At 37.9% G+C, this 25,680-nt stretch overlaps 1 protein-coding gene across 3 annotated transcripts in view; it reads right to left on the bottom strand.

Annotated features, from left to right (window-relative positions):
• The window catches only part of DTNBP1 (dystrobrevin binding protein 1), a 56,102-nt gene extending 39,792 nt beyond the window's left edge, over positions 1-16,310 (bottom strand). Inside the window, exons 1-7 of one of the 3 annotated variants that reach the window (XM_026047054.1) lie at positions 16,255-16,310; positions 15,191-15,196; positions 13,405-13,455; positions 10,393-10,443; positions 9,857-9,917; positions 7,424-7,556; positions 2,688-2,820 (exon numbers count right to left, since the gene is read on the bottom strand). In XM_026047054.1, the coding sequence (XP_025902839.1) occupies positions 2,688-2,820; positions 7,424-7,556; positions 9,857-9,917; positions 10,393-10,443; positions 13,405-13,455; positions 15,191-15,196; positions 16,255-16,310 (491 nt within the window). Of the gene's footprint in view, positions 1-2,687; positions 2,821-7,423; positions 7,557-9,856; positions 9,918-10,392; positions 10,444-11,590; positions 11,612-13,404; positions 13,456-15,190; positions 15,197-16,254 lie in introns of those variants that run through there. The other 2 variants (XM_026047055.1, XM_026047056.1) reach the window with 2 other exon arrangements.
• Between the last annotated feature and the right edge of the window lie 9,370 nt (positions 16,311-25,680).

The raw sequence follows: 25,680 nt of genomic DNA, 5'->3' as shown, positions 1-25,680 counted from the left end.
GAGAGGGAGAGGGAGAGGGAGAGGGAGAGGGAGAGGGAGAGGGAGAGGGAATATCAAAAATCCAGAGACACAAGCACATAAAAAACAAGCCTCCAAACACCCAGGCTGTAAATACATTCTAGAAAACGTCTTGGATTGATCAATATATATTTTAAGTTAGTACTCAACACAGCAATGACTGGGGGAGAATTGATCTGTTTGACCTGAAATAAAGTTGCTCAATTTAATAAGGAGACCTATTTCTGAAAGTCAGTTCCCATAGCTACCATAAGCTGCATTTCAAAGGTTTGAATAGTGATCTAAAGCACTATTTCTAAATCTTTCATGCAGCAATATTGTTCAAAAGACCTATATATGTGCGCTTCTAGCCTAAGCATCTGCAGTAACTCTATCATAACATTCCTTTTTGTTACATACTTTCAGTATCCATACTTCCTACACCGGTTTTCATCCTAGTTTTTATCTCCATAATGTAAATACAAACAAATATCTTTTTAAACAAAACCACTAGTTCCCTGAAAATAATTTTGTATTTAAGAGAAAACGCATATTCCTGAACTCCTGGCTTGATTCCTTCAGTAGCTGCTATCAGAGCAAAAGACACCCAGCTCTGAAGAGAGGAAAACAGAATGTAAATTGCAAACATACACATACCACATCACACTCACATTAAGTTAGTTGGCTATTATTCTTCCAATATCCACATTGGCAAGCATCCTTCTAGCAGTTAATTTCTTACCTAAATGAGTACTGTGGTAATGATCAACCAGAAATCACCTGCATTTTTCCTGTTTTGTCTAGATCTAGCCAAGGGTAATCAGCTTACAATTATGTTAAGTATCTTGCTTAGTATTCTATTTATAAAACTGATTAGATCGTAAGAAGAGTAAACACTTTGTTTTAGTGTTGAAAGCAAATGGGGGGGGGTGGGGAATGAAAAGGGAGAAAGAGAGGGGAAAACAAACTTCTTAAAGATTTTAGAAAGATTACTATAGTTTTTTGGGTATAAATTTGGTGCTTTACTCCTATTTTAAATTTGCATGGAAAATTAATAGCTACTTAAAATGATGAAGATACTATTACATATTTAATCATTTAAATAAGTTGAAATGATTGCACAGCCAGCCTGCCTTACTAATGACTATTGCTTCTTATTGGGAGTGGATGTTATGTTGCAATGGCTTTCAAAAGAAGAATTTAGGTTGCAAAGAAATTAAAAGACCACTGACTAGGCGCAGGCCTAATGCTAAGGTAACAGAGCAACATGTGGAAAAATGACAGGCCAGGCCACGAGAAAGTGCTGGCCTGTAGCATTTTAAGAAGTTGACGAAAGTTAGTTAGCATCATGAGAAATGGCTAGATTTCACAGTTATTTAAAGGGATATTGTACAAGAAACAGCCAAATTGACAGACAACTGAAGGAAAATATTGAGGGCCTTTTGAGATGAAGAATTGTCAATGCCAGCAGTACTTTAACTATACCTGGAAGACCATAAAGGGTCAAGATTTCCTAGAGGACAGTATCAAAAATACCAAATTTGTATGCAGACATTACAAAACTGGGACTAACTAGGAAAAAGTAAATAAGGGCATATTGTTTATTTGGAGGAGACTGAGATAGAGAAGTACAAGAGTTGTGGAAAGGAGAGTCTAGGATCGGGGAAGGGACAAGGTATTCAAATCATGACGAGTGCTGTCTCAGGGAGCTGTCAGGCAGCCCTGCTCTTGGATCACTTGCAGCCTAAGCAGAAAAATAAACCAAACCAGGTGTTCTAACCATACCGCACGAGTCAGACTTGCTTCTACAGTTCAAAGAGCTGAGAAAAGGCTGCTTTCTCTGCCTAGCAGGAGAACATCTGAGAGATGGATGAAGAAATCTGATATCTCACAGTCAATGCATGTTTCAGACCTGTCAGTGTTGGCATCCATCCACCGCTTCCTAACACAGGTGTACTAGAGAATTTGGCAAATTGTTTCAACTTAAATTCTTTTCTCTTTCATACAAGGGAAAGAGCATTGCTTTTTCCTAGCACCTTTGAAGTTTTTTTGACACTGCGAGTAACAATAGTATCAAAACCAACAATTTACATTTTACAGGTTACTAACCTTTCTCTCTTGCTACTTTATTTTCTATGTTAATGTAAATTACAAGAGTTGAGAGTTCTGTAAGGGGCTTTTCACACTTGCTGCTACACATACTGCTGCTGACTAAGTAGCAGTAGCATCCTATCTTAGCAAGTAAAACTGGAGAGTAGTAGTTATCACATGAAATGAAAGACACTGTCTTTCATTGTCTATCATTGAAAAAAAATGATAGAGGAAAAAGAATTCTAATTGTACATGATAAATATACAAGAAAAATAAAGGAAAAATAATCAAACAGGGCAAGGGATTAAAACAGGAATAATTTATGAATGCTTATTAATGCCCTTACTTCAACAGTTTGTAGAAAGTAATAAACATAACTTCATCTTAACAACAATGTGATAATTTTCCAAACTCATACTCTTTGTCTATCTTCAAGAGTGATGCTGGTACTCAGTACTGAATCTATCATAAATTTGCAACGTTCTGAAAGAGATTTTTTCTTTAATAGACTAAAACAAAAGAGATAATATTGTATGAGAAAAAAACCCACAAAAAGCTTCTATTTTATGCTAACTTATATCAATTGTTGTTTTATTTACCTTTTTGTTTTCTTGTAGTTTTCCAGTTGTAATGTCTGCATACACTTGTATCTTTCAAACTCACACTGTTCACATAGGTCCTCAAGACACAACAGATGCTTCTCCATTTCCTCAAAGCTGGCCTCTAGCTGGGCTGTAAGAAAAACTTACATGAATATCAAACTCTATCAACGGACAGACAACTTACCCCACCAGAAAAAGGATTTCATAAAGGTAAATAATTGACATAGTAATAAAATTCCATAAAGTTAAATAATGACCACAGTAATAATTATAAATAGACTAGAAAGATAAACTTCAGTCCATAAAACATGGTTAAAGGTGACAGCAGAGCCTGTCACCTCATAAGCAAGACCTAGGTGAGGTTCCCTTTGCAGTAAGATGCTGAACACTGTTTGTTGTTCCTGTACCTTGGTTTCACAGAACACAATTTACCTTGGCTACTACAAATGTGAGGAAGGGTCACCCCACTAAGCAAGACCAGTACTGATCGATTATTTTTTTCAAAATGCAGCTCTAATAAGGCATTCTGGAAGAAGTTTAAACTACTTCATCTCATGAAAATACAAAAGAAAGAGACCTTGAAAGATTATTTTAGAGGCAAACCCTTTATCAACAGACAAAGCTCTAGTCTCTAGTTTTAGATATCTACACGTACACATGCCAAAACAGATGAGGAACCTTGTGATCCTGGTCTTTTCTTTAGCCTTAACTGTTAAAAATCTCAATTTAGAGTTCTTTCTAAAAAAAAAAAAAAAAAAAAAAAAGGTAACACGGTCTGATTTCATAGCTCTCACCCTCTCACAGGCCCCTTTCAAACTGAATTATCCTATCTGAATATTTTATGACTCACAGAAAAGGATCATCTTCCCAATAGGTGACTAATGATAACTCAATATCCCTCTTCAGGATCCCAAAGTGCAAAAAGTCTTTTTCTAAACTCGAATCTGCTTGTCAATCTAGCGTGGCCCTGGGAGAATACAGAACAGCGATTCACCATTTGAGCATGTCTGGACTTCTTCTGTCCCAAGAGGAAGGTAAATTGCAGGAGGAAAGATTGTACTTACACTGGAAACAGAGACCACAGAACAGAAAGGAGTTTGCACCTCAGATAGAGACAGATAGATTAATTTGTCATAGCCTATAAACTGAGCGTGAATACAAAGGACTACAGAGAAGATGGAATGAAGTGGCAGAAAAACTGAAGCAACTCTTGAGTTTTGACAAATGTCTCACCTTTGCCTGCCACCAAAAGAGAATCTTTATGAATATAGAGAGCAATGAGTAAGTTCAAGATAGAAAAAGTGATAAAAGTCTTTTTTTTTTTTTTTTTTGGGCGGGGTGGGGTAGATCAGAAGAAGGAAAGAACAAGCATGTGAAGGTATCACTGTCATATCTGCAATTCTGACCTGGCTATCCCAGCTGAGGCCTATTTGGAGTAGATAGATTTTATTTTTTAAGCCATAACCAAAACAGAAATAGCTACTCTAATGGTCCTCCTAAAAGAGCAAAAGTTAAGACCCTATAAACAAACTCCACAGCATGCATATTACATATGTCCAGCTCCAACTACTTCATAAGCTTTTTTAGTCTCTAACAAAACAATAAATTATTTCCACAATAAGCAAAAAGGGAAGCAGAAATCTCATAATCAGCAAAACCTGCTGTGAAATTTTATGCATACATATCACATGAACATGATTTCATAATATCACATGAACATGATTTCATAATAAAGTTGTGGTAATTAATATGGAAAGAATTTCAGGGGGACAAAAAATGATTTTTATGTCTAGAGATTATGGTGTGGAAAATGAACATTCATTGTCTACTAAATTGTCAGCTGCCTCTCTCAGAAAATCCAGAGGTACACAAAGGGAAATGCCTTGACTGCAACTGCAGCTAGTGGCCTCCTTTTGCCTAAGGTATGGACTTTTCTGAGTGCATTAAAAATCACATGTCTGTGATTACTCTACCTTGCTTTTCAGAATGATTGCTCACTAATTCATAAAATTCACAGACACAGCAGGATGCAAGATAATTTAGCAATTGACCTACAAACTACTGTATGCCCACTTAAATTGGTATAGTCAGTAATGAAATTGCACTAAAAAGAATAACAACAAAGAAGAGCCAAACAAAAACAGGAGGAGCAAGAGCAAAATCTAGACTACAACAGAGACCTAGGACTAGCATTTGAGCAGCCTCTAGTGGGAAATGCAGTAAATACTACGCATTTTAACAGGCATCTGTTACTTTTAGAAATCCCGCAGCCACATGTTAGAAAAGACAAACAAAAACAATTTCTTTTTAAGCTTTAAGAGAGGCATGCATTGTAGATGGAGATTAATTATTTTTACAATATAGTGAAATACGGCAGATAGAAATAATGTATTTAGCTGAAAAAGACAACACTTGTATTTTCAATAATTTCTAATTACATTAGTTTGGCTGTTAACTGGTATAATTATTTCTTACACTATCACAGCTGCAACAGCACTACTGCATTTTTTTTTTTTTATTTTCAATTTTTGTGTTGACTGGATGATATCATGTATTTTTTGGTCTTAAATTTAATCTTACTTAACTGATATGTGGTAATAAGTAAATGCTAACAGAAGCTTCAAAAACAAATAAGAGATGACAGTTAACTGGTGACTTCCCCTCCCCAGACACTCCTGTGTGTTTCTCAAGGACATAGTCAACAGGTTGTCATTCACTACCCCTGTTCCTCCTAAAAGTATCATTTTAGAAACCATGTGAGAGCTGCTACAAGGAACCAAAACCAAATTCCAAAATTTCAGAATACAAAGTGTTGCTGGAAGTATGCATTATTCAAACTGAAAAAAATGGCATTTTTTTAATCAAGAAATTAAAAAATGATAAAAATTCCTTTATGCCATATACTTTTTAATATATTCAGATATGAAGTTAAAATTAATCTTATGATGGCAGATATCCTCTAAAACATCTTTAATAGAAACAGTCCTAAACAATCATTCAAATGCTGAGCTTTAAAAGCCATTAATTGCCCTTTTCACTGACACTGCTGTATTTTTTTTTCCTACAAGGCTTTTAATGACATTTTCAAGATGTTGTAAAATACAGTAAATTTATGAGACAAACGAATATAAGCTTTTTACTTGGAAGTAAGGGTAGTCTAGTACGTGATTGATTAAGTTACAGGACTTTTATTTGCTCAGTGTTAGTAAAAACACTTTTCATTATAGAGATAAAAGCTGAAGACTTACGTCATTTTAGTAGGTCAACAAAAAGGCTTATTTTCGTATTCTGAAATTTATTTTTACAAAAAGCAGCCAGAGTTCTGTATCTACTTTTAAAATAGTAGCGTTAATGCATCTATATCACCACATAAAATATAACTTTTCTAAAACAATGAAGATGAGCTATATTACACTTCACATGCACAACCCAGGACATAACAATTTGAACAACTGTTTGACAAACAAACAATTCTCTTACAAAAGGTTTCACTCATTGCTCTTCAAAACTATCTTTTTTTCCCTTTTCCAAAAGACAAATAAGCTCATTCCTAACTTCTTCACAGCTAACTTCTGTTAAATCACTTCTAGGACTATAAAGGCTTAAAAGTATAATTTATAAAAAAAAAAAAAAAAAAAAAAAAGTATTTTCTCTTCAAACAAAAAAGGCTTTAAATGTATAGAATTTATCAGAATAAACAATCCCCAAAACCCATAGTAAGAAGCAATTGGATCCTCCCAGGGAATCATGTGAAATGTGATATGACTAGATTATTTAGTTCTAATCTCAGAACCTCAGTGGTAGACTGAAATCCAAGCGGTTTTGCAAAATCTTAACTTGTTACAACTTGAGTAAATTTTTGTGGAGACAGCAAGAGGCCTATTATTGATAGGAAGACTAGCTATTAGTGAAATGTTGAGTCCCTGCTTCAAGGCACAATAACACAAGTGCTTTTCGGAGACTAAGAGATCAGAATATTTTTGTCCTGAATTCAATTTCAGCAGTATCTCAACTGTTTTGCATGGGAGTTTTCCAGAAGTAGCCCACTTAAGCATTCTTCTTATGAAGTTTCAAACTAAGAAGTTAACCTTGAGTAAAGTTATAAAAATTAGAACCTCCACCTACCAGGTACGAGGTATTTGATAGCCTTAATGTGTAGACTTACTAGCCTTACTGAAGAAAAAGCTGGGTATCATAAGAATAGTATAAGGGTACATGCCACAGTAAACCATGGAAAATAGTTTTGGAACAATTATTCTCCGCAAAGAGTGCCCCAAGCCTTGGAAGTGTCCCAGGCCAGACTAACTTTCATCCCAAACCATCCCAAATTAAATGATGGTTTAAAAAAATTGTTTTATAAGGTGATAGAGACTGAATCAAATAAGGGGAAATACATACATAACTGGTCTAACTACTTGCAAATCTGTAGGAACTCAGAAAGGAAAGACTTCAATGATTTCAAAACAATGATTTTCAACTGTTCAAAACAGAACGTTGCTATACATTTTCTTTTTTCCCCAAATAGCATCCCACAACATATTTTAACTGCTGGGAAAGAGGTCACTATGAATCTAGGTCTTTTATAGAGCAAATTTGCTCAAGAACTACTGTTTTATAAGATAAAATATGTATTTGAAAAGTTAAATTTTGATAATCATAAAGTTCACAACAGTCAAACTTGGGCCAAATCCTCTGCACTGACTCCAATGCTTGTGACATCTAGAAAACCTTACCTAGACTCGCTGTGAGGCATTCCAGATCTGCTAGGAACTCAGGTATTTGTTGGAGCTGATCCTGTAGTTCCACCAGACTACTCCTTTTCTTCTCCCAGTGTGCAGAAAGCATCACAACTTCACTATCCACCAGCTGAAACAAACAGACTCTTCAGTTTACTTGCAACATTTCCCAAATCCCACTAACTGATGCTTGTCAAAAAGCCAAGCCAATTTACCTGTCAAGTTTTGAAACATTATTCCAAAGTACAGTGAGCAATAAAATATTTCAGAAAGCTATCCCACTTACTTAAATATTATCAAATAGATTCTTTAGAGCAAGATAAAAAATTATATTAGTTAAGCATTGAAGTAAACGAGTAAAAAAAAATTTACAATGAGATGGAGGTAAACATCAGAAAGAAATATTTCTGACAAGTTCATTAAAATGTACTACAATTAGAAGCATCTAAACAATAATAGAAATAGAAGCAATAATCTTAGAAGAATTTTATATGGAACTGGTAGACCACAGGTATAATCTGATATGGTAAAACTGTAGACAGAAATCAAAACTTGAAATTTACATGCTCCTTTCTCATCCAGACTAAAGTTTTACAACCTTCTCATGTTGCCTTATTTATCTGGTATTGATCAAAAGCAGAAGTAGGCTACTAGGCAATATGGACTTTTTAAGTGTGATTAGTCAGTCAATTTTGTAGGTGGGTTTTTTTTTTTTTCCATAGCTGTTATTTCAATAAAGCCCATATTTTCTACTTAAAAAAAAAAAAAAAAAAAAAATTCCCAAGCAGCTATAACATGTGAGATTAAGATGAAATTGGTCTTATATATGAAATATCTCACTTGTTTTCAGAATTACAATTTTTTAAAGCAGGTTACTGCAAGTACCACAAAATTGCAAGCAACTCATTTCAGTGGTCTTGCAAGAAAAATCATCAGGAGTGCTACAACACACCAAGCTATTGTCTCTAGAAACTGAAGATTTTCGCTAGGATTGCTGGAAAAGGTAGATACAGTATTAGACAATAAAAAGAACATACGATAGTATTTTATCTTTCTTACCCTGTGTATACCTCAAAATATATTAAACATTTTAATGTTTAATTAAACATTAAAATATATTAAAACCTTAAAATATATTAAACATGAATTTTTTAAGCTGATGAAAAAAAGACCCAGAGAAAAGAAGAAGCCAGGGAGGATGCAGCAAGGATAAAGTGATGATCTGTTCAAGAAAGTATTGGCTAGGACAGAGCACCCCACACCCCAGTCCCATTCTGCACCCTGGCCACCCAGCTTAAACTGTCTGCCCCTTAGACAAGGCTTGAAGGGAAAGTCCGGTGAGCACCACCAGGAGAGTAGGGCAATTTTTTAATTGCAGCAGTAGCACTGGAGTTTTCTTTCCAATCATACCTGAAATAGGTAAACTACACAATTTGCCAATTTATTCCCAGCAGGGGGGAAATGGATGAATCAGGAAAAAGCACAACTACTTTGTGACTCTTCCTAAACAGACTAGGTCAAATCATGTGATTTCCAGGCCACTGCAAAGGGGAGTTGCACACATCTAGGTTGTCAGTGTGACAGTCCTTCCTTTTTAACATGCCAACTACTTGCCTCCTCCCCCACCATGCTTTGGCCCTCCAGTACAGCTACAGTGGTAACATGCAACATCATTTGTGCAATCTGTTCTGTAAGATGTATGCTTTCATTATGTTCTTACTGTTGTAGGTGTCTCAAAAACTTACGAAATAATATTATCAGCTAACTTAAAACATTTCAATTAACAAAAAAGTGGAAAAATACACCACCTACAAGAAAGCCTTGTTTATACCATCACCTCATCATACCTATTTGATAATATCTTTCTCTAACCTAACACGCGACAGAAAATCCGTAAATTCATATAATTAAGATTAGTTTTGCTTAAACGCAAACAGTAATTGCAATTGTGTAAACACCCAGGAAAAGCCAAAAGAAATTCTGGTTATCAATGTACCATTTGTAAGTGATAATTTCAAGGTATTAAAAAATCAGCATGCTCAAGGTTTGCTAAAGAAACACTAGAAATAAACATGAGTGAGACCTTGATTTCAGTTATGTGACCTTTTGTGAAAAAAATAGTAATAATAAAAATTATCTGAGATCATATTTTACATATACAGGTGTTTGTGTATCATTTTAGGAAGATTAATTGTAGGCTGAGTAGCAATAAATCTGCAAGAGCTATGTGAAGAATCGGACATTCTCAACTATTTTGTCAGACAGCTGTCAAGCAACATGCAAAAAGCAGAGCAGAGAACACTGCAACTTGACATTTTCTCAGCCACAATATAAAACATTAACTTTTAAAAATAAAATTCTTAATACCAATATTATGAAAAGAATCTGTACATTTAACATTTTAAAAGTAATAATTTTACTTTTTATTACCTCTCCAGCTTTTGCACAATCTTTAGCTCCTCTGTGAAGGGAAGCCCAAGCATCTTCATATCTGAGGAAAGGAAAGATCAAAACATTTTCACAGTGTTCCCTTCATAAATGAGAGAATTTCAAGGATGCCAATGTGTTTGTTTGCACATGGACTTCCAAAAATAATGGTATAAAACTCTGAAGCTTCTATTATCAGAAAAAAATGTGATCAAATACATACAAAAGACACTTCCTTTTGCAGCAACGACAAGCACACAAACTCAAACTCAAGACTGGGTCTCAGTGCTGCTCTCATTATTGTGCATTAGACACCAAGCTTAAGTTCTCTCTCATTGCCACTTTTCCCTACATAACTTCTGCTCCCTCAGTACTTAAGGACTGGGCAAGCTTTAAACATTCCTAGCATTTAGTAACTTCACAACATTTAAAAAAAATATTACTGATACAAACACTTTCATTTTCACCTATTTTTCTGATCCTAATACATTATTTCTGAAAATACATAAAACAGACATTAACAAAATTAGAAGGAATACCTGCTCAGTAATTCTAGTCCAGCAGAAAACTCTGGCAAGTAATGACCAGTTCTGTAAACAAAATGTAAAGGCACAGGTGTTAGTAATAAATAGAAGGTCATTACCCATTATGTGTATAAAGATACAAGAATGTTACAAAACTATGGGTTTTTCTCCTCATTATTTTATATTACGCTGTTCTTTTTGCCTGATGTCCATTAAACAACTTTCATAATCTAATAGTATAGTTAACAATCATTCAGAGTAAAACATTGCTTTCCTTAACTTAAAATGGGAAACAGGACGGCTCTAAAAGTAGAGCTGCTCCACAAATTCCTTACATCCCTCCTTGGGATTCTACACAGTGCATTCTACTTTTAAACAAATACTAAACTAAAAAAAAAAATTTGTCAGTCCAATATCCTAATTGCTTCCTATTTGACACACATTTTCATTAATAGTAACCTGAACTATGAAGATATGGCACCATAAGTTAAGGAAAATTAACAATACAGCATTTTTAAGGATGTTTTTACCACACAGTGATGTTGATAACATTCTGTATTAGTCTGTTATAAGATTATCAAAACATGTTTAGAACATCACCCAAACAATCTGAATGGAAAATAAACACCATAATCAAAGTTTCTGCTTTCCTAAGCAATAGCAAAATCGTAGGATAATTCATAGCGGTAGGAACCTCATCACGTCTCTACTCCAGCCTCCCACTCAAAGCAGGGTCAGCTATAGTATTAGGTAAGATTGTTCTAGGTTTATGCAGCTCTGTCTTGAAAACCTCTAAGAATGGAGACCACAGAGCCTCAGGGAGCAACCTCTTCCCCTGCTCGCCTGTCGTCATGGGGAAAAGGCCTTTCCTCATATTCATACTCTGAACACCTCTCTTGCTTCAACTTATGCTTCTTGTCTTCCCATTGTGTCCCACTATGAAGAGCCTTGTCCTATTGTCCTCTCGATAACCTCCACAGGGGCTTGGTGGAAGGAGCTGCTGTGAGGTCCCCCTGAGCAGTCTCTTCTCTTGACTAGACAAACCCAGTTTTTTCTTCTCCTCACAGGACAAGTGTTGCGGCATCCAACCATTCTGAGGGCTTCTGTTGACCTTGCTCCATGCTACCCATGTTCTTCTCTATTAGGGGCCCAAAATTTATCGCTTCAATCTAGACATGGTTTAAGGTGGACAGAGTAGAGGGAAAATACTCACTTCCTTCTAGTCAGCTGGCTGTGGTCCTGTTCACACAGTCCAAGATGCTCTTGGCCTTGCTTGCCAAGCTGCCCATCTGCCAAGATCTCTAGGATCTTTCAGTAAAGCTGCTGCACAGCCAGTATTGTTGCTGAGGGTTCTCTCTTCCCAGGGAAAGTGCTTCAGATTTGTACCTTTGGCGTTTCAGGAGATTCCTGCTGGTTCCACAGATTGGTATGGAGCAAGTTCCCTAACTTAACACTCATCTGCTACCACTTGGTCTCCTTGAACCCTTTCACTGGGCATAGATTTCTTTCAGACCTTATTTTTGAAGACAGAGGAAAAGAAAGTACCTCAGCTTTATCAGCATTTTCTGTCACTAAATCACTCACCCCTCTCAGCAGCATATTTTCTTTGTTCAGCCTTTTATTCCTAATGTATGGATAGAGGCTCTTAGTTGGCCCTGGATATCTCCTGTGAGTATAAAATACAGGCCAGCTCTGGCTTTCCTGACACCTCCCTGCATGGCCAGGCAGTATTTCTGAATCTCTACTTCATAGCCTATCCTTACTTCCATGTCCCGCAGGCTGCTTTTTCACAGTGAAGCTCTATCATGAGTTCCATGCTTGGCCAAGCCCATCTCATTACACATTTGCCTTCCCAAGTATCAGGATGAATCATTCCTGTGCTTGGAGGATGTTGTCCTTGAGGTCCTGCTAGCTTCTCCGAGATTCCTGGCTCTCACAGAGCTGCTTCTCACAGGATCCCACTTACCACTTTATAACCCCACTATTCCAAAGCCACTACTGACCAAGCTACCATTGCTTATCACATCATCAACCAGTTTTTCCTTCTTAGTGACTACCAGATCCAGCTGTAGGCCAATCCTGGCCTCCAGGGCCATCCAATACCCGTATGAAGTTATTCCTGACACCCTCCAAAAATATTCTTGACTGTTTACATTCTGTTTACATCTTTCAGCCGACGTAAAGGAAGTTACAGTGCCTCATAAAATGAGAGTTTATGATAAAGAGGTTTTTCTGAGTTGTTTAGAGACTTTATATCAACCTCATTATCCTGTTGAGGAGGTCAGAAGCAAAATCGCACTAGTGTCACCCTTCCTGCCTCTCCTACATCCAGGATCAGAGCTCTCTTAGACTCACAAGGTCTCAATCATCCTTAGAATCAAGTTAAGCTTGACTTGTCCTAGGACTCTATTAGCAAATCAGAAGCAGAATCATGAGTCACCCTGGAGTTCATCTGTTTATGATTATCCAACTGGTTCACCCAGAGCATTTTTTAAAAATATTCACAGTACACCGGATGAACTACACAGACTGGAAACGTGCAGAGATGGTTGCCTAAAATGGTTTTATTCAAATCTGTGCATATTTTTAGTTTAGATTTAGTGTTGTCTATATTTATAAAATGAAAATTTTATAAATTTTAATTTATAAAAAACCTTGTATTCTCCAGAATATCAGGCTTTGAGGTCTTAGTACAGTTTATTTCAGATAGTTTATTTTTCGTTTAGAATTAGTTTAAAATTAATTTGTGTCTTCACACCACATTTTAAGGACATGCTTTACACTAATGAACATCTGAGGTTGTTTGAAGAAACACATACAGACGCCATTTATAGACAAGAGTAGACACAGGTTGGTAAACAAGTAATATACTAGAATGCAGAGTATAATAAAAACACCAAATTTCTTAAATGTTGTTACAATAGAGGTGAAAATAGATTATCCTTCATACACCATTAAGCATATATTTTTTAAGTTTTTCTTTAAACAAGATCCTAGATCAACAGTATATATTAAGATGTAAAGTACCTTTTTCTGCTTTTTTTCGCGTCTCTTGATTTGTCACCCAAAGTCTTTAACCTAGAAATCAAAACAGGAAACAATCAGGCACTACCAACATGCAAACCAGGGAACAGCCTTTTTAATGCCCATCTACTATGATGTTTTAATTCTAGCCCCTTATTTCAGGAATTAATTAAATTTCACTCAATTTTATGAAAACTGTCATATAAAATTATTTTCAAATACACTGCTTCTGAAGTATGAGATTTTTATGGTTGTATCTAGCAGCTGAAGACTAAAATTCCCAAGTCACAAAGCTCTCAATACTGTTTTCTTATTATAAAGGTATAAATCCCTACATAGAAATAGTCCTGGATCATACCCTTTATGAGAAAACACATATGACAAGGAAAGCATAAAAAGCATACAAGTCACAGAGACATACTTGCTTAATGCAAACTTACCATCTAAATTCAGAATTGGGTACGGAAGAGCGAGTATTTTCTCAAAATTGGACTTGATCACTTTTAGAGAGACATAGGCTGCTCTAAAATAGCAAAGGCTGCTCAATAGTCACATTCAGTTAATCGTCTGAATGTTCCTATTCAGACTGCAAAGAAAACTGCCAATACAGTAAAAAGCTGGTCCTATGTGGGGTAACATTTTCTCCTTGGCAACACAAATCACCCACTTGCCCTAAGTCTATCAACACAAAACTAATATGACTCTTCAACTGCCATCTCTCACAGTTCACCAACTGCACACTGTCAGCAAATCTGAGATAGGTCTTACCTATGGCCAATTTCTAACTTATTGGTACCCTGCTACTTTGAAATAGCCAAACAACCACACACACAAACACCTGCACATGCACACCTATCTTTTCTCGTCAATTTATATACGCTAAGTCCTGAATCATTCACTGACTTAGAGAACACCCCTGATACAAAGATATTCACTCTGCTGCTTGGGTGAGCCCATCCACTCCCCCATCTTGACCATCCACAACTTCCAAGAACTTTAAGAAGTAGCCTCAAGGCTCTATAGAAAAGCCTTTCTTATAGAATAGGAATAAAGATTAAATGATTTATCACTATGCTGTAAGATACTGGCTTTTCAGCAACATTCTGTATATAAAGAGGTAGTAGTAAGAGCCATGCCACTCAAGCTGACAGAAGCACACAAATTACTGCCTCAGCACAGAAATAACTCACTGTTCTCTATTCCTCCTACAAAACACTGCTTGCAGGTAAATGGGTCAAGTCTAGCTACTTCATTCATAGGATATACAGAATTAAATAGAAAATAAACAAAGTCTTAACAGCATTTGATTTGGGGTTTTTTCTTTCCTATTATTATTATTTTAGAAGGATCAAAGTCCCAGTGAAATCTGGACAAGTGGTACTGAGGTTCCATTGCCCAAGGAGAGACATACGGAGAAATAAAACCTGAGTTCTGGCTTCACTGCAAGGAGACAATTCAAGGAGGAAAGCAATGCTTCCCACAGCCTTTGCTACTCAAGCTCTGGGACACACATTCTCAGTGGCAACACGAAGGACCTTGCAGATGAAAACAGCAGGAACACTCCAAGAAGGCAAATTAGTGCAGCTGCTGAAGCACAGACATGGAAACGATGAAGTCACAAAGTATTCTCAAAGCAAAACATGACATGCCAAAGTATAAGCATGCAGCAATCCCTCTGCAGCAAGATATTCAGGTGCAGAGTTAAATAATCATTAGATATTAGCATGGTATGGCCTCTCTGTAATCCTGTTTGAACACGTGAAAAATGTGTTTTCCCAAAGAAGCTTACCCTGCACTGGGGCATCAGAGGCAGTGAAGGATTCCAAAAATGACAGCAAAACAGAAGTAAAAATTATGCCTTTATGCAGTAATAAAAATATTAAGAACGCATTTATTAAAGTAATACTTTAGCTTCTTCTCTCAAGACTTTTTAATATTCATTTGTTGTTTGCTGAAACAGGTAGCAGTAAATTATCTGTTTGATTGGTTGATTATTCTACCAATTTCTCTGGAGCTTTGTGTACCAAAACAAGTAAGTCATTGCAAATTGTGTATTTTAAACCCCTGAGAGTTCACTGACATTCATCACTATAAACACACAAGCACACACACACATTTATTTATGATTCGGGTATCACAAGACTGCCTCAACAGGGCAAGGAAGACAACGCAGTCTTTGAAAGCAGCTACTTACAATGCCCTTCTGCAGTTTACTACAAAGAAACAGAATCATTACGGTTGGAAAGGACCTTCAAGATCATGAGTCCAACTACAAAGCAAAGCAAAAAGCAGGTATTCCCAGCATGGGCAATGACTTTATCATTTAACTATCCACTCACTTTTAGCAATGCTCACTTAGATGACCTGCTTTAGCTAAAAATGGGGGAAAAATGTTGACACAGTGAGCATTGTAAAAGAAGTCTATGGAACAACTAAAGAATGATTTCTTTCTGTTTCTAAGGCACTAAGAGGCTACTCCTTCTACTTCTTTCTTTAGGATGGCGACAGCTCGCCTCTCCCAAGGGCAGCGAGGCTTTCCAGAGGCGGAACGGGGCGCACGGGCTCTGCACGCTACCCCGCCACCCACACGCCTCAGAAGGTCGCTTAAACCAGATACCCCCTAAGAAGTTACGGCGCCGCCGGAGACCCTCGGGCGCGCTCCCCAGGGGCGGCCAGGGCCGGGCCTTGCGGACACCGCCTCCCCCTTCCTCCTCCTCCAAGTCTCCTCCTCTTCCTCCCTCCTGGCCCCGCCGGGGCCCCTGGTCACCTGCTTCCCCCCTCCCCCGCTCCCGCCTCGTCCGTGCGCGGGCCCCTTCGCGCTTCCGTGCCGCGGCGGCGAGGGGCGCTACCCACCCCGAGGTGAGGTCCTGCTGCACGCTCAGCAGCCGCTCCCGCAGCGTCTCCAGCATGGTCCCGGTCCCAGTGCCGCTGCCGCCCAGGAGGCCGCAGGAGGAGCGGCGGGGCGGAGGGAGGGCGAGGGGAGGGGCGGGGCGGGGGCGGAGCGCCCCGCGCGCGGCCGTTGCCGGCGGCCGTTGGCGGCCGTTAGCGCCCCGCTCAACCGCCAACGGAAGCGCCGCCCCGCGCCTTCCGCCCGCCGCCGCTCGCCCGCTGCTTTTGGTTGCAGAAGTTGGAGGTGTTTTTAGCAATGGTGGGGAACCGCAGAGTGTTTTGTTTCCCAGGGAGAATATCTGCACAGGCAGGCGGGTGGGATGCCTCCAGATATGGACTACAACACACTTATAGTGGCCCTAGTGCATGTCCGGGGACTGGAAGATAACCCCTCTCATGATCCCATTCACACTCCTCTGTTGCGCATGGAGGAATACATCAGGATCTGTAGGTGATTTGTAATGAAGCCAGTGGAAAACCAGTATTGCTTCAAGACCTTAATTGCCCGATTAAAGAAAAATGACTGGCATGATTTAAATTTGTGTAGCTGGTCTTGTGGTTAGAAAGACTGTTCTCATGGCTGAGCATGTGTGAAGATCTGTACAAAAGCATAAGACATTTAGACAGTATTTTTCCCATGTGTGAGCTAGCAATGTCTGAAGGTTTGTGACTTCCCTGGATAGCTCTCCAGACTAAAAGGGGAAAGACTTCAATCAATAATTTCGCCTGAGCATTGCAATTGCAGCAAAGGCTCTGCAGGATGGCCTTAGGCAGCACATAAGCTATGGGAATTTAAGTTTTCAGAGAACAAGGTAAGGGTTTTAACTTTTTATTTTCATCTTTCTTTTGAGAGAAAGATGCTGGAAATTCTTCTGGTGTGCGTTTTCAAAGTTGTTATGGGTGTTTTTGTAAATAGCGGCTTCCATAGCTCACAGTGAATAAACACTTTCAAAAAGTGTTCAAGAGACTCTTTTGAAGAACTGCTGTCTTGTTTGATTTCATTGCTATCACTGCATAGAGTCTGGGAGAAGAAATGGCTTGAGATAATGCTATTAATCACAGTAATTCTAGAAGTACAGATTGGAAGAGACCTCTAAAAGCACATGCCATGCTTTAGGGCACTGTCCCTCAGTGCTTGGGGTGTGCAGCCTATCCAAGAACTGGAAGTCCTCCTGGTGAATGCTTCATGAGGAGTAGGTCTCTAAGGGCAAAGTGATAAATAAACCAGACAGTCCTTTTTTCTCCTGTTGCTTTGCACACAACTGTCAATGCTGCAAGTGGTTGGGGAGCAGTGGGGGGTCAGCTGCTCCCTTAAGGACAGCGAGCCGAGCACCACCACCGCTTAGCCAGCAAAGAAGGGCCCAGGGCTGCAGTACCCAAGGCAGGGGGAGAAGTGGAGGCCTGGCAGCGGGATTCAGCCAAGAGCCCGGATCCTCAGTCACGTTAATGGTCATCAGGATAGTCTGACGTCAAGTTCGGGAGTTCAATCTGCAGATCAAGATCAGGCACAGCAAAGTAACCACAGTCAGGCACAGTGATCAAGGCCATAGTGAATCTATAGACAACACGGATCCTTAGCCAAGCTGGGAGGTCAGTCTGCAACTACAGTGGGAGACCAGCACTCACAAAACATAGCTCATATGAAGGCTGAGGCCGAACTTAAATGGGACTCCTGGGCATGGGTGGAAGCCCCAAATGAGGCTGATGGAGCCATTAAGAGCCCTTACACCAGGCAAGGGAAAATCTGTAAAGTTTAGTATTCTTTTACACTTTCCTAATAAGTTAATTTTCTGAATGAGGCTTATTTGAAAAAAGCCCATGCCAAAGGATACAGGATACAGTACTTGTTTTAATCTTGCAACACATCACTGTCACACATGCATTGGAATAGGTGGGGAAAATGAAAAATATAGGAAAAAAACCTGAAAGTATAATTTAACAATTTCCTTCCCTTTTTGAGTTTTGGGGTGAAAATTCCATATTTTTAAATTTAAAGTTCAGTAGATTTTTTTTCTAATTGTATTTTTTTTCAAATTAATTAGTGGACAGCATGGCTTTTCAAGTCTATATATAATTTATTTTCCTTGCTAGTTGTGTACTAGTATAAATCTAAGACATTGTTACAAGCATTCAAAATAAACTTTAATTATAAAATTCCCCTACAACTATTTTAATTGAAAAAGGCTAAAATAAAACTGTATATTAAGCTCTGATTCATTGTTTCTTGCAGGAATTCTGCTTCATGCTAGAAACAAAAGACAGTGGTTTTCACAGAGCTCTGTGTGCCCAAACCTGCAGCAGGATCATGTGACATGAGTGGAAACTTAAATTAAACGTTACATCACCAGCACTGTCTGTAATAGGCTCATCTATCCTGAGGCCACATGACCATTTCCAGCAGCTTCCAAGAGCTCCCCTTTCCTAATTAACCTTTTACAGCTTCCTAATAAGAGCAAATTTCTGTTCTTACCTGCTCTGACTCTTGGCGCTTTAGCAATGTAATAAAGTGTCTCCAGTTGACATAAAACATTTATGTTATCTGAGTATCTTTTATTTATTCTCATTCATTGGCAATTGCAGACCAATATTTCTTGGTCAATGTCTCTCAGTTCCAAAAAGGAATGGGGATATTTTCATATTATAGTCATGTCTTCTCTGTATTACACTTCACTAGTAAAAATCAGTGAGCTAGACAACTGTAACATATAAAGTGGCTATGTTTTAGGTAGGAAAAATCCTTACAAGGCTAATTTCCTTTTCACAGAGTGTGGAACAGTTGTATTTGGAGAAGTCTGTGCATGTTTGGTTGCAGCACAAGAGATATTCGAGATCTGGATGAGGTACAGTTCAGTTCTTCATAGGTGCCTTTGGATAAGCTGTATATCTCTATGTCAGCCAAAGGTACGTAGCCTGACACAAAACCTATGTTTCCTTAAATCTTGGCAGGGCACATGCTGCCTTGCACTGGCCATACCACTTCCCAGGCCTGGTGTCTTCTCCCCAGCAATGGAGTAGGTAGCCCTTGGATGAACAACAGGTAGGGGACTTAATTCTCATATTTATAAAGATTTGGAGATCTGTTTGTAGGTGTTAATTTTTGCGTGAACAATCTTTTGGATAGCATGAAAGAAAATGTGTTTCTACATCTAATAACATTCTAATGACTATTTCTATGTCTAATTTTCTAAGGAAAATCTGGAATATTTTCTACTTTCTGTAGTACCCTACACTAAGATAATGATTTAAAAAATAGAAGCATACTGGAAGTTGGTGAGCCCAGGTTGGTAAATGGTAAATGAAACTCAATTGAAGTGCAAAATAATAAGAGTATATATTATTTCATTTTCACTGTTTCTGTGAAAGAAACTTCAGAGGAGGCACATCACAGTGGTAGAGGTAAGTAATGGTAAAACCTGCACTAAATCTAGTAAACTTCAGTCAGCCATCAGATGTGGTCCTGCTCTCTCTTAACTATAGGAAAAAAATGGAGTAGGAGGAGTTGACAGGTTAGTAGAGTTGGTAACTCTAATCAGTGATGGCTCAAAACTACTTCAACTCATTTTGTCTCGTCCCTAAACTGTTGAATTTATACTCCATCTGACATCCTAAAGATCACAAGACAAGATTTTCTCCCGTCACGATAACTACTAATAGGGAGAGCATAAAAAAAAAGGACTTTGTTTAAAACTCTACAGTTTGGTTTCTCTAAGTGTCTTCAAACTTCTGCACTAGTAAATTCTTTGAAGTTAATACAACAGTTACCTAACAGAAGATGAACATAACTCTCATCATCTCAATGAACGTAAGATTGAGTTGGCTGTTTTTGAGAAAAAATATCGTGTGAATTAGCCAATTCCACTAGAGGGCACAGCTGTGTGTGGAAAAAACAAATAGACGTGCTGGCATTCATTTCCCTAGGAGTATATTTATCTCGAATCAGCAAAATATTACTGGTATCTCATTAAGTGCAATTCATAGCTTATCTCATCTCATCTTAAAAAATACTCATATTGGCTGGAATATCATCAGGCTCAGTGTGTAGTAGCCAGCTCATAAATGACATAGTCACGGTATAGTTTGCAGAAGCTCCTTTTCCCTGCTTGAACAGAATGGAAATATCTATGTTACAGATTTCTCTGATATTTTTATGGACAGTGGCAGTGACCTTCCCCTAGCACCATTAAAATTCCATGGATTTTCAGAGAAAAAGCAGAGACAAGTGCCTCATGTCCCTCCATCCTAGCAGAATATCGGTTGTTTCCGAAGATTTGTTTGTATTCCCACTGTCACTATAGGCGAAATGATCTGAGGGGATGCAGTTAGTGGAAGGTAATTTCAAGTCAAGCTTTTTTGGCTGGTCTTTGGGAGGAGGTCTTACAGAGAGCAGTTGTCTGTATTGGGCAGATTTTAGGGCCTCTTAACTAGACCACACATTACTGTAAACTACATAGCTTGTATAAATGATCTTGACACTGTTCTCGAGGAAATTAAAAATGTGTATCAAGTCTGAGTGAATACTGGACACTAGTGTGTGGAGCAGAAATAAGTGGTGGAACAGTTTGCATATGGAATTTTTGCTGTTTGTTTATTTTGTTTTTTACTTGAGCAAGCATTACGTCATGTAATTATATATTGGCCTAGGCTGTAAAGAATATATGGTTTTGTGGAGAAAAATCCTATTTTTAACTCGTCATTGCAATGCCAAAAAGTGCTGGTGTAAGGCGTGACTATAGCTATCTATACAGGTGGTGGTGATGGGGAACCTTTAGCCAAGTTTATGTCCTTTGGAGGTGTCCCAGAAGGGAAATACCTTCTGTTGTCATATCCTGTGTGTGCTCTAGGTGGCTCTACTGTTTTTTCTGTGCAGGTTTAAGTGAAGCAGTAGAGAAAGGACCGCAAAAATACCGTGAAAGTGCTGCAGGTGGATGGGATGTGTCATGAAGCACAAGGGGCTTTAAGTTGAGTAAAATGCACATTTCCCCTGTGCTTACTGATCTATTTAAGTTCTTCTGGTTTATTTTTAATTTTCTATTAATGTGGCCAAATCCGGCTCCCCTGGATGTCGGAAGCATGATTTGAAGGAAATAGGATGAGGCCCAGAGTGAGATTCTTGAATGACAGGCATACTGTGTGTCAGTTTTATTGATCAGAGGCAATTAGCTCAACCAAACCCAATTAGGACACAGTTTTACTTTTATACACATAGACATTAATCGCTCATTATCCAAGTGAACTCTGAGGGGAATTACAGACTGACAGAATAAAACGGCAGTTCCTTTGCTGTTAATGTAAGAGGTTTCTAGATTTGTGGTTGGTATTAAGCTGCTAATTTCACTGACTTCATCTTACATTAAATCAGGTTTTGTTTTGAGTTGTTTTTTTCCTTAAAAAGATCTTAATCATCTGTCATTCTATCCCTTTTGGTGACAAATACCATCCCATGAGTAGATTTAATTGCCCTTTTTTTTTTTTTTTCCTTTCCCCTTTCCTTTAACTCCTCCCCTTTGTTTGCTGCTCTTGCTTTAGGGAATTTCTACTGAACCCTTCTGGCTGACTGCCTAATATTTGACTACTAACTCTGCAATTGTCAACTTCAGGCTGTTTCACTGTTTAAGATGGAATTCTTTTCCCTCAGTTTATGTGAGTGCAGTTTACTAGTGCATTATACATAGATAATAATCCACTTATGCAGTAAGAAACTTGGATTTTTTATCATCATGTTATATTTATTGAATGTAATTCAGTTCCAATGAAATGAAATAGTCATCATGACTCTTGTAGTATTGCAAAACTTTCTTATCACAGTGCATTTTGTGAGTTTAATTAATTTTGTTGTTTACAGTTGTTGTGACAATCCAAAGTTGCTTTATCAGCTACTGCAGAAGTACTTTGTCATCCCCAAAAGTACTCCCAATTTCAAATTACTAAGTTAACTCCAGGGCAGACCTAAGAATCGCATAGGCAAGTTTTGTTTCACAATGTTGTCTGCCATTTTTTAAGTAGGCTTTTCGGTAGGAAAGTAATTTTCACTGATGAATATCGAGGTAAACTGCGCAGATAAAGAAATATTGTTCAGATGAAAAACACTGAGGCAGAGAAGCTAAATGCTCATATTTAGATGCATATAGTTATGGAAGTTGTTTCTGAGGTCAATGAAAATGCTACATGCCTGATCTGCCACAACTAAAATTTAAGGACACCTAAGCACCAGATTAAGGCAGTATGGTCATTCTGGCCTGTATGTCTCAGTACCCTGAATGGAAAAGTTGTACTAGACCAGTTTGTGATGGTGTATTGCTGTGAGATATAGTGACAGCTTTGGTGGGAAGTTTTGCATTTGAAGGACCTTGGAAAACTTTACACTTTGCAGGAATGAGAGAGCAAGGTCAAATCTATTCAAACCAAACCTCTATCACACATTGTCTGGAAGCTAAAAGAACCTTCACCAAAGTCTCTCTAAAATTGAGAAGCTGAAAATACTTTGAGAGATGCATCTAAAAGCATGCCTTACTTCAGTAGCAAAGATAGATGCTGATAATACAGAATGAGGGAAGTAAGAAAAGTTTCAAAACATTGTTTTTGGTCTCACAAAAGTTGCTCTTCAAAGCCAGGAGTTTTTCTGTTTATTTCAGGGATATGTATTCAAGGCCTGGCTTTAAAAGTTTAACTAAAACTCCTTTTCCTTCCATCTTGAATTTGTGCTGGCTTCATAAAATGTCTTGTTTTTATTTGTTTGAATATCTTGCACTCAGCGGATGCAACTAAGAAATTATTTTTACTGAATGAGGCAGTAAAGAGAAAGTGAAGAGAATCAGAAGCTGCTGTTTGTAATAACACTGGCTGCGCATTGTAATTATATTAGGGACTTGCTCATATCTGCTTTTATGTTGTAATGTCACCCTAAATTTATAGACATTATGTCGAATGGGAAAATATCTCTCCCTGTGGATTTTAACCACATCTCTCCCTGTGGATTTTAAAAGTTGTGTGAGCTTAAAAGGGTAGGCAGTGTATGGTCTCCTCCACAGATGTGTAGGCACAGGGCAGATTGTTCCCTTTTTCTTGACTCCACTCACTGAGGAGCACATTCAGACTAGAAATGTCAAGGCAGTTCACCTTTTTTTCCTGTGCCAGCTTGCACCTGCAGTGTCTTGTGGATATAAGATTTTATTATTATTTGTTTATTAAGCACTTGTGGTAACTGATTTCAAGGCACTGCATTTCACATGCTTAAGAGCGAGCTCTCTCTCTTTGCAATGACCCTGAAGTCCTCCTCGTATCCCCTGGAGCAGGGGAGCCGTCTGGCAGAAATTCATCAGCCGGCACAGTCTGACAGGTGAACAAGGTTCATGCTGAGCAGCTTCAGTGAATAAATCCATAAATTCCATCAATTATATTCTGTCAAGTCGACATTTATCGTTTGTACCTGTTTTCTCAGATATTTTCCAACCAGCTCTTGTAAACAAGAAAAAGAGCGGAGTTTAATATTAATATTCCTTAATTTGTTAATTTATAATTAATTTAATTATAAATTAATAATTTATAGCCAGGCTTTTTTAAAATAAATGAATGTTATGTTTTTGACTTTTCATATAACACAGAACTTGGCTGAGTTCACTCCATTTATGAGCTGTTCAAGTTATCTGATTTAAGAAACAGGATACACAAACTCTCAAACAAAATTACCATCTATCCATCTATAAGCTGTAGCACTTATCTATGATATACTGAAGCAGATTGATAATGGGAAAAATATGCGTTTTAGCTTACTAAAAGAAGACTGCTCTCACCAAAGCAAACCTGAGTTTAAGTCACAATCACTGTTGTGAAGGCTCTTCAGAGAGACATGCAGATTGGAGATGAAGTAACAGACGCTTGCTGATCTGTGGGAATAAGCTGGTTTAATTATGTGTTTCTCATTCCTTTCCTTCCCATAAAATTAAAATACTAATAGTCATAACAGCATGTCAGAATAGATAAGAGTTTATTCTTGTCATGGCATAGCGAGGATTTCTGTAGCAGAAATAGTGAAGGTGATCTCTCAGAAATGACATTTAGAAGCTTCCATGGGCCTGTTTTTCTTGTCTCTGGAAATGCAAGCTCTGTATGATACTCCTTTTCAAGAATGGGACCCAACCAGAAACCAGTTCTCAGGTCTACAAAATCATTTCCTCGACCAATGCATTGTAGGTTTAAAATGAACTAATTTGTTTCTATATAAAGGATAAATGATGTAAATGATGATCCCATCCTACATGAGATTGCAGGCAAAGTCTATGGACTTTCTTGGCACAGGCATAGTGCCCCGTGCTCCATTTCAGTGATGGCACCTAAGAGGCCAAGTGCTCTGGGTGCCCCAGCATCCTGCTCTCCCGGCTAACATCTTGCTTGTCCTGCTTAACAAAGCAGCTAAAAAGGAATTTGAGAACAAGCAGGTGGTGATTAAATGTAGACCTTCTAGCTAAACTAAGCTAAAGACACTTTCAAAAAAGAGCATGGAAATATGGAGCTGTACAAACTATAAACAAATACATTTGTGAAGTAGTTTTAAGAGCTTATATGGCACTTGGGCTGTCACAGTTAAACTTAATAAATGAAACACAGTAGGTTTAGCTTTCAGCATCTCCAACAGTTGTTTAAGGTAGAATGACTACTGGATAATCAAGCCAGCTATTACTAACCATGGTCACAAAGAAACGATTTCTGAGAAAGGCTCCAATTTATTAAAAAGCTGATGAATATTAGATGAGGCCTAATGTTCAGCCACTCTAAACTTTTATAACTCCACTGAACTCAGCATCATTTAGGAAAGTTGAAGATCTGACTGGTTATTGCTAGTTTGCTGAAATTTTTCTACACTGAAAATTCTCTGAAATGGTCTACACTATTCACCTGTTCATTAAACTGTTCGATGTAATGATGTTAACAATAACAAAGTTGCTGGTTATTGGGATGAATGAAGAAACATTCTCACTGGCATCCCAAACTAAACAATTCTGTCTTCTTTTGGAAGCTGCAATTTGTAACGCTTATTATTTTTTATCAAAATCATCTGTGATAGTAAGATTTATAATTATTAGGCAGAAAGGCATAGCAAGATAGGCTTATTGTAATACGAGGAGCATAGTCAAGTACTTCTAATTTATCCCAAAGGATGAAATTCTCTGATCATGGCACTAGAAAGCTAGATTGCTATTTTAAACATCTGTATTTTGAAGCAATTGTGTTTGTGGATATTAAATTATTAGTTTGGAATGCTCAACAGCTTTTTATTGTAGTTACTGTTTGCTTTTTTAAATTCTGGCCTCTAAAACTGAAAGTACTGAAATCTAATAACAAATTTTCAGTGTTACCTGGAACAACTTCTCTATTTCTGTGTCTACAATCAGT

The sequence above is a fragment of the Nothoprocta perdicaria genome, unplaced genomic scaffold, assembly GCF_003342845.1.
Source record: "Nothoprocta perdicaria isolate Ctin4 unplaced genomic scaffold, notPer1 scaffold_47, whole genome shotgun sequence".
NCBI lineage: Eukaryota > Metazoa > Chordata > Aves > Tinamiformes > Tinamidae > Nothoprocta > Nothoprocta perdicaria.
This window is presented reverse-complemented; position numbering and strand designations above follow the sequence as displayed.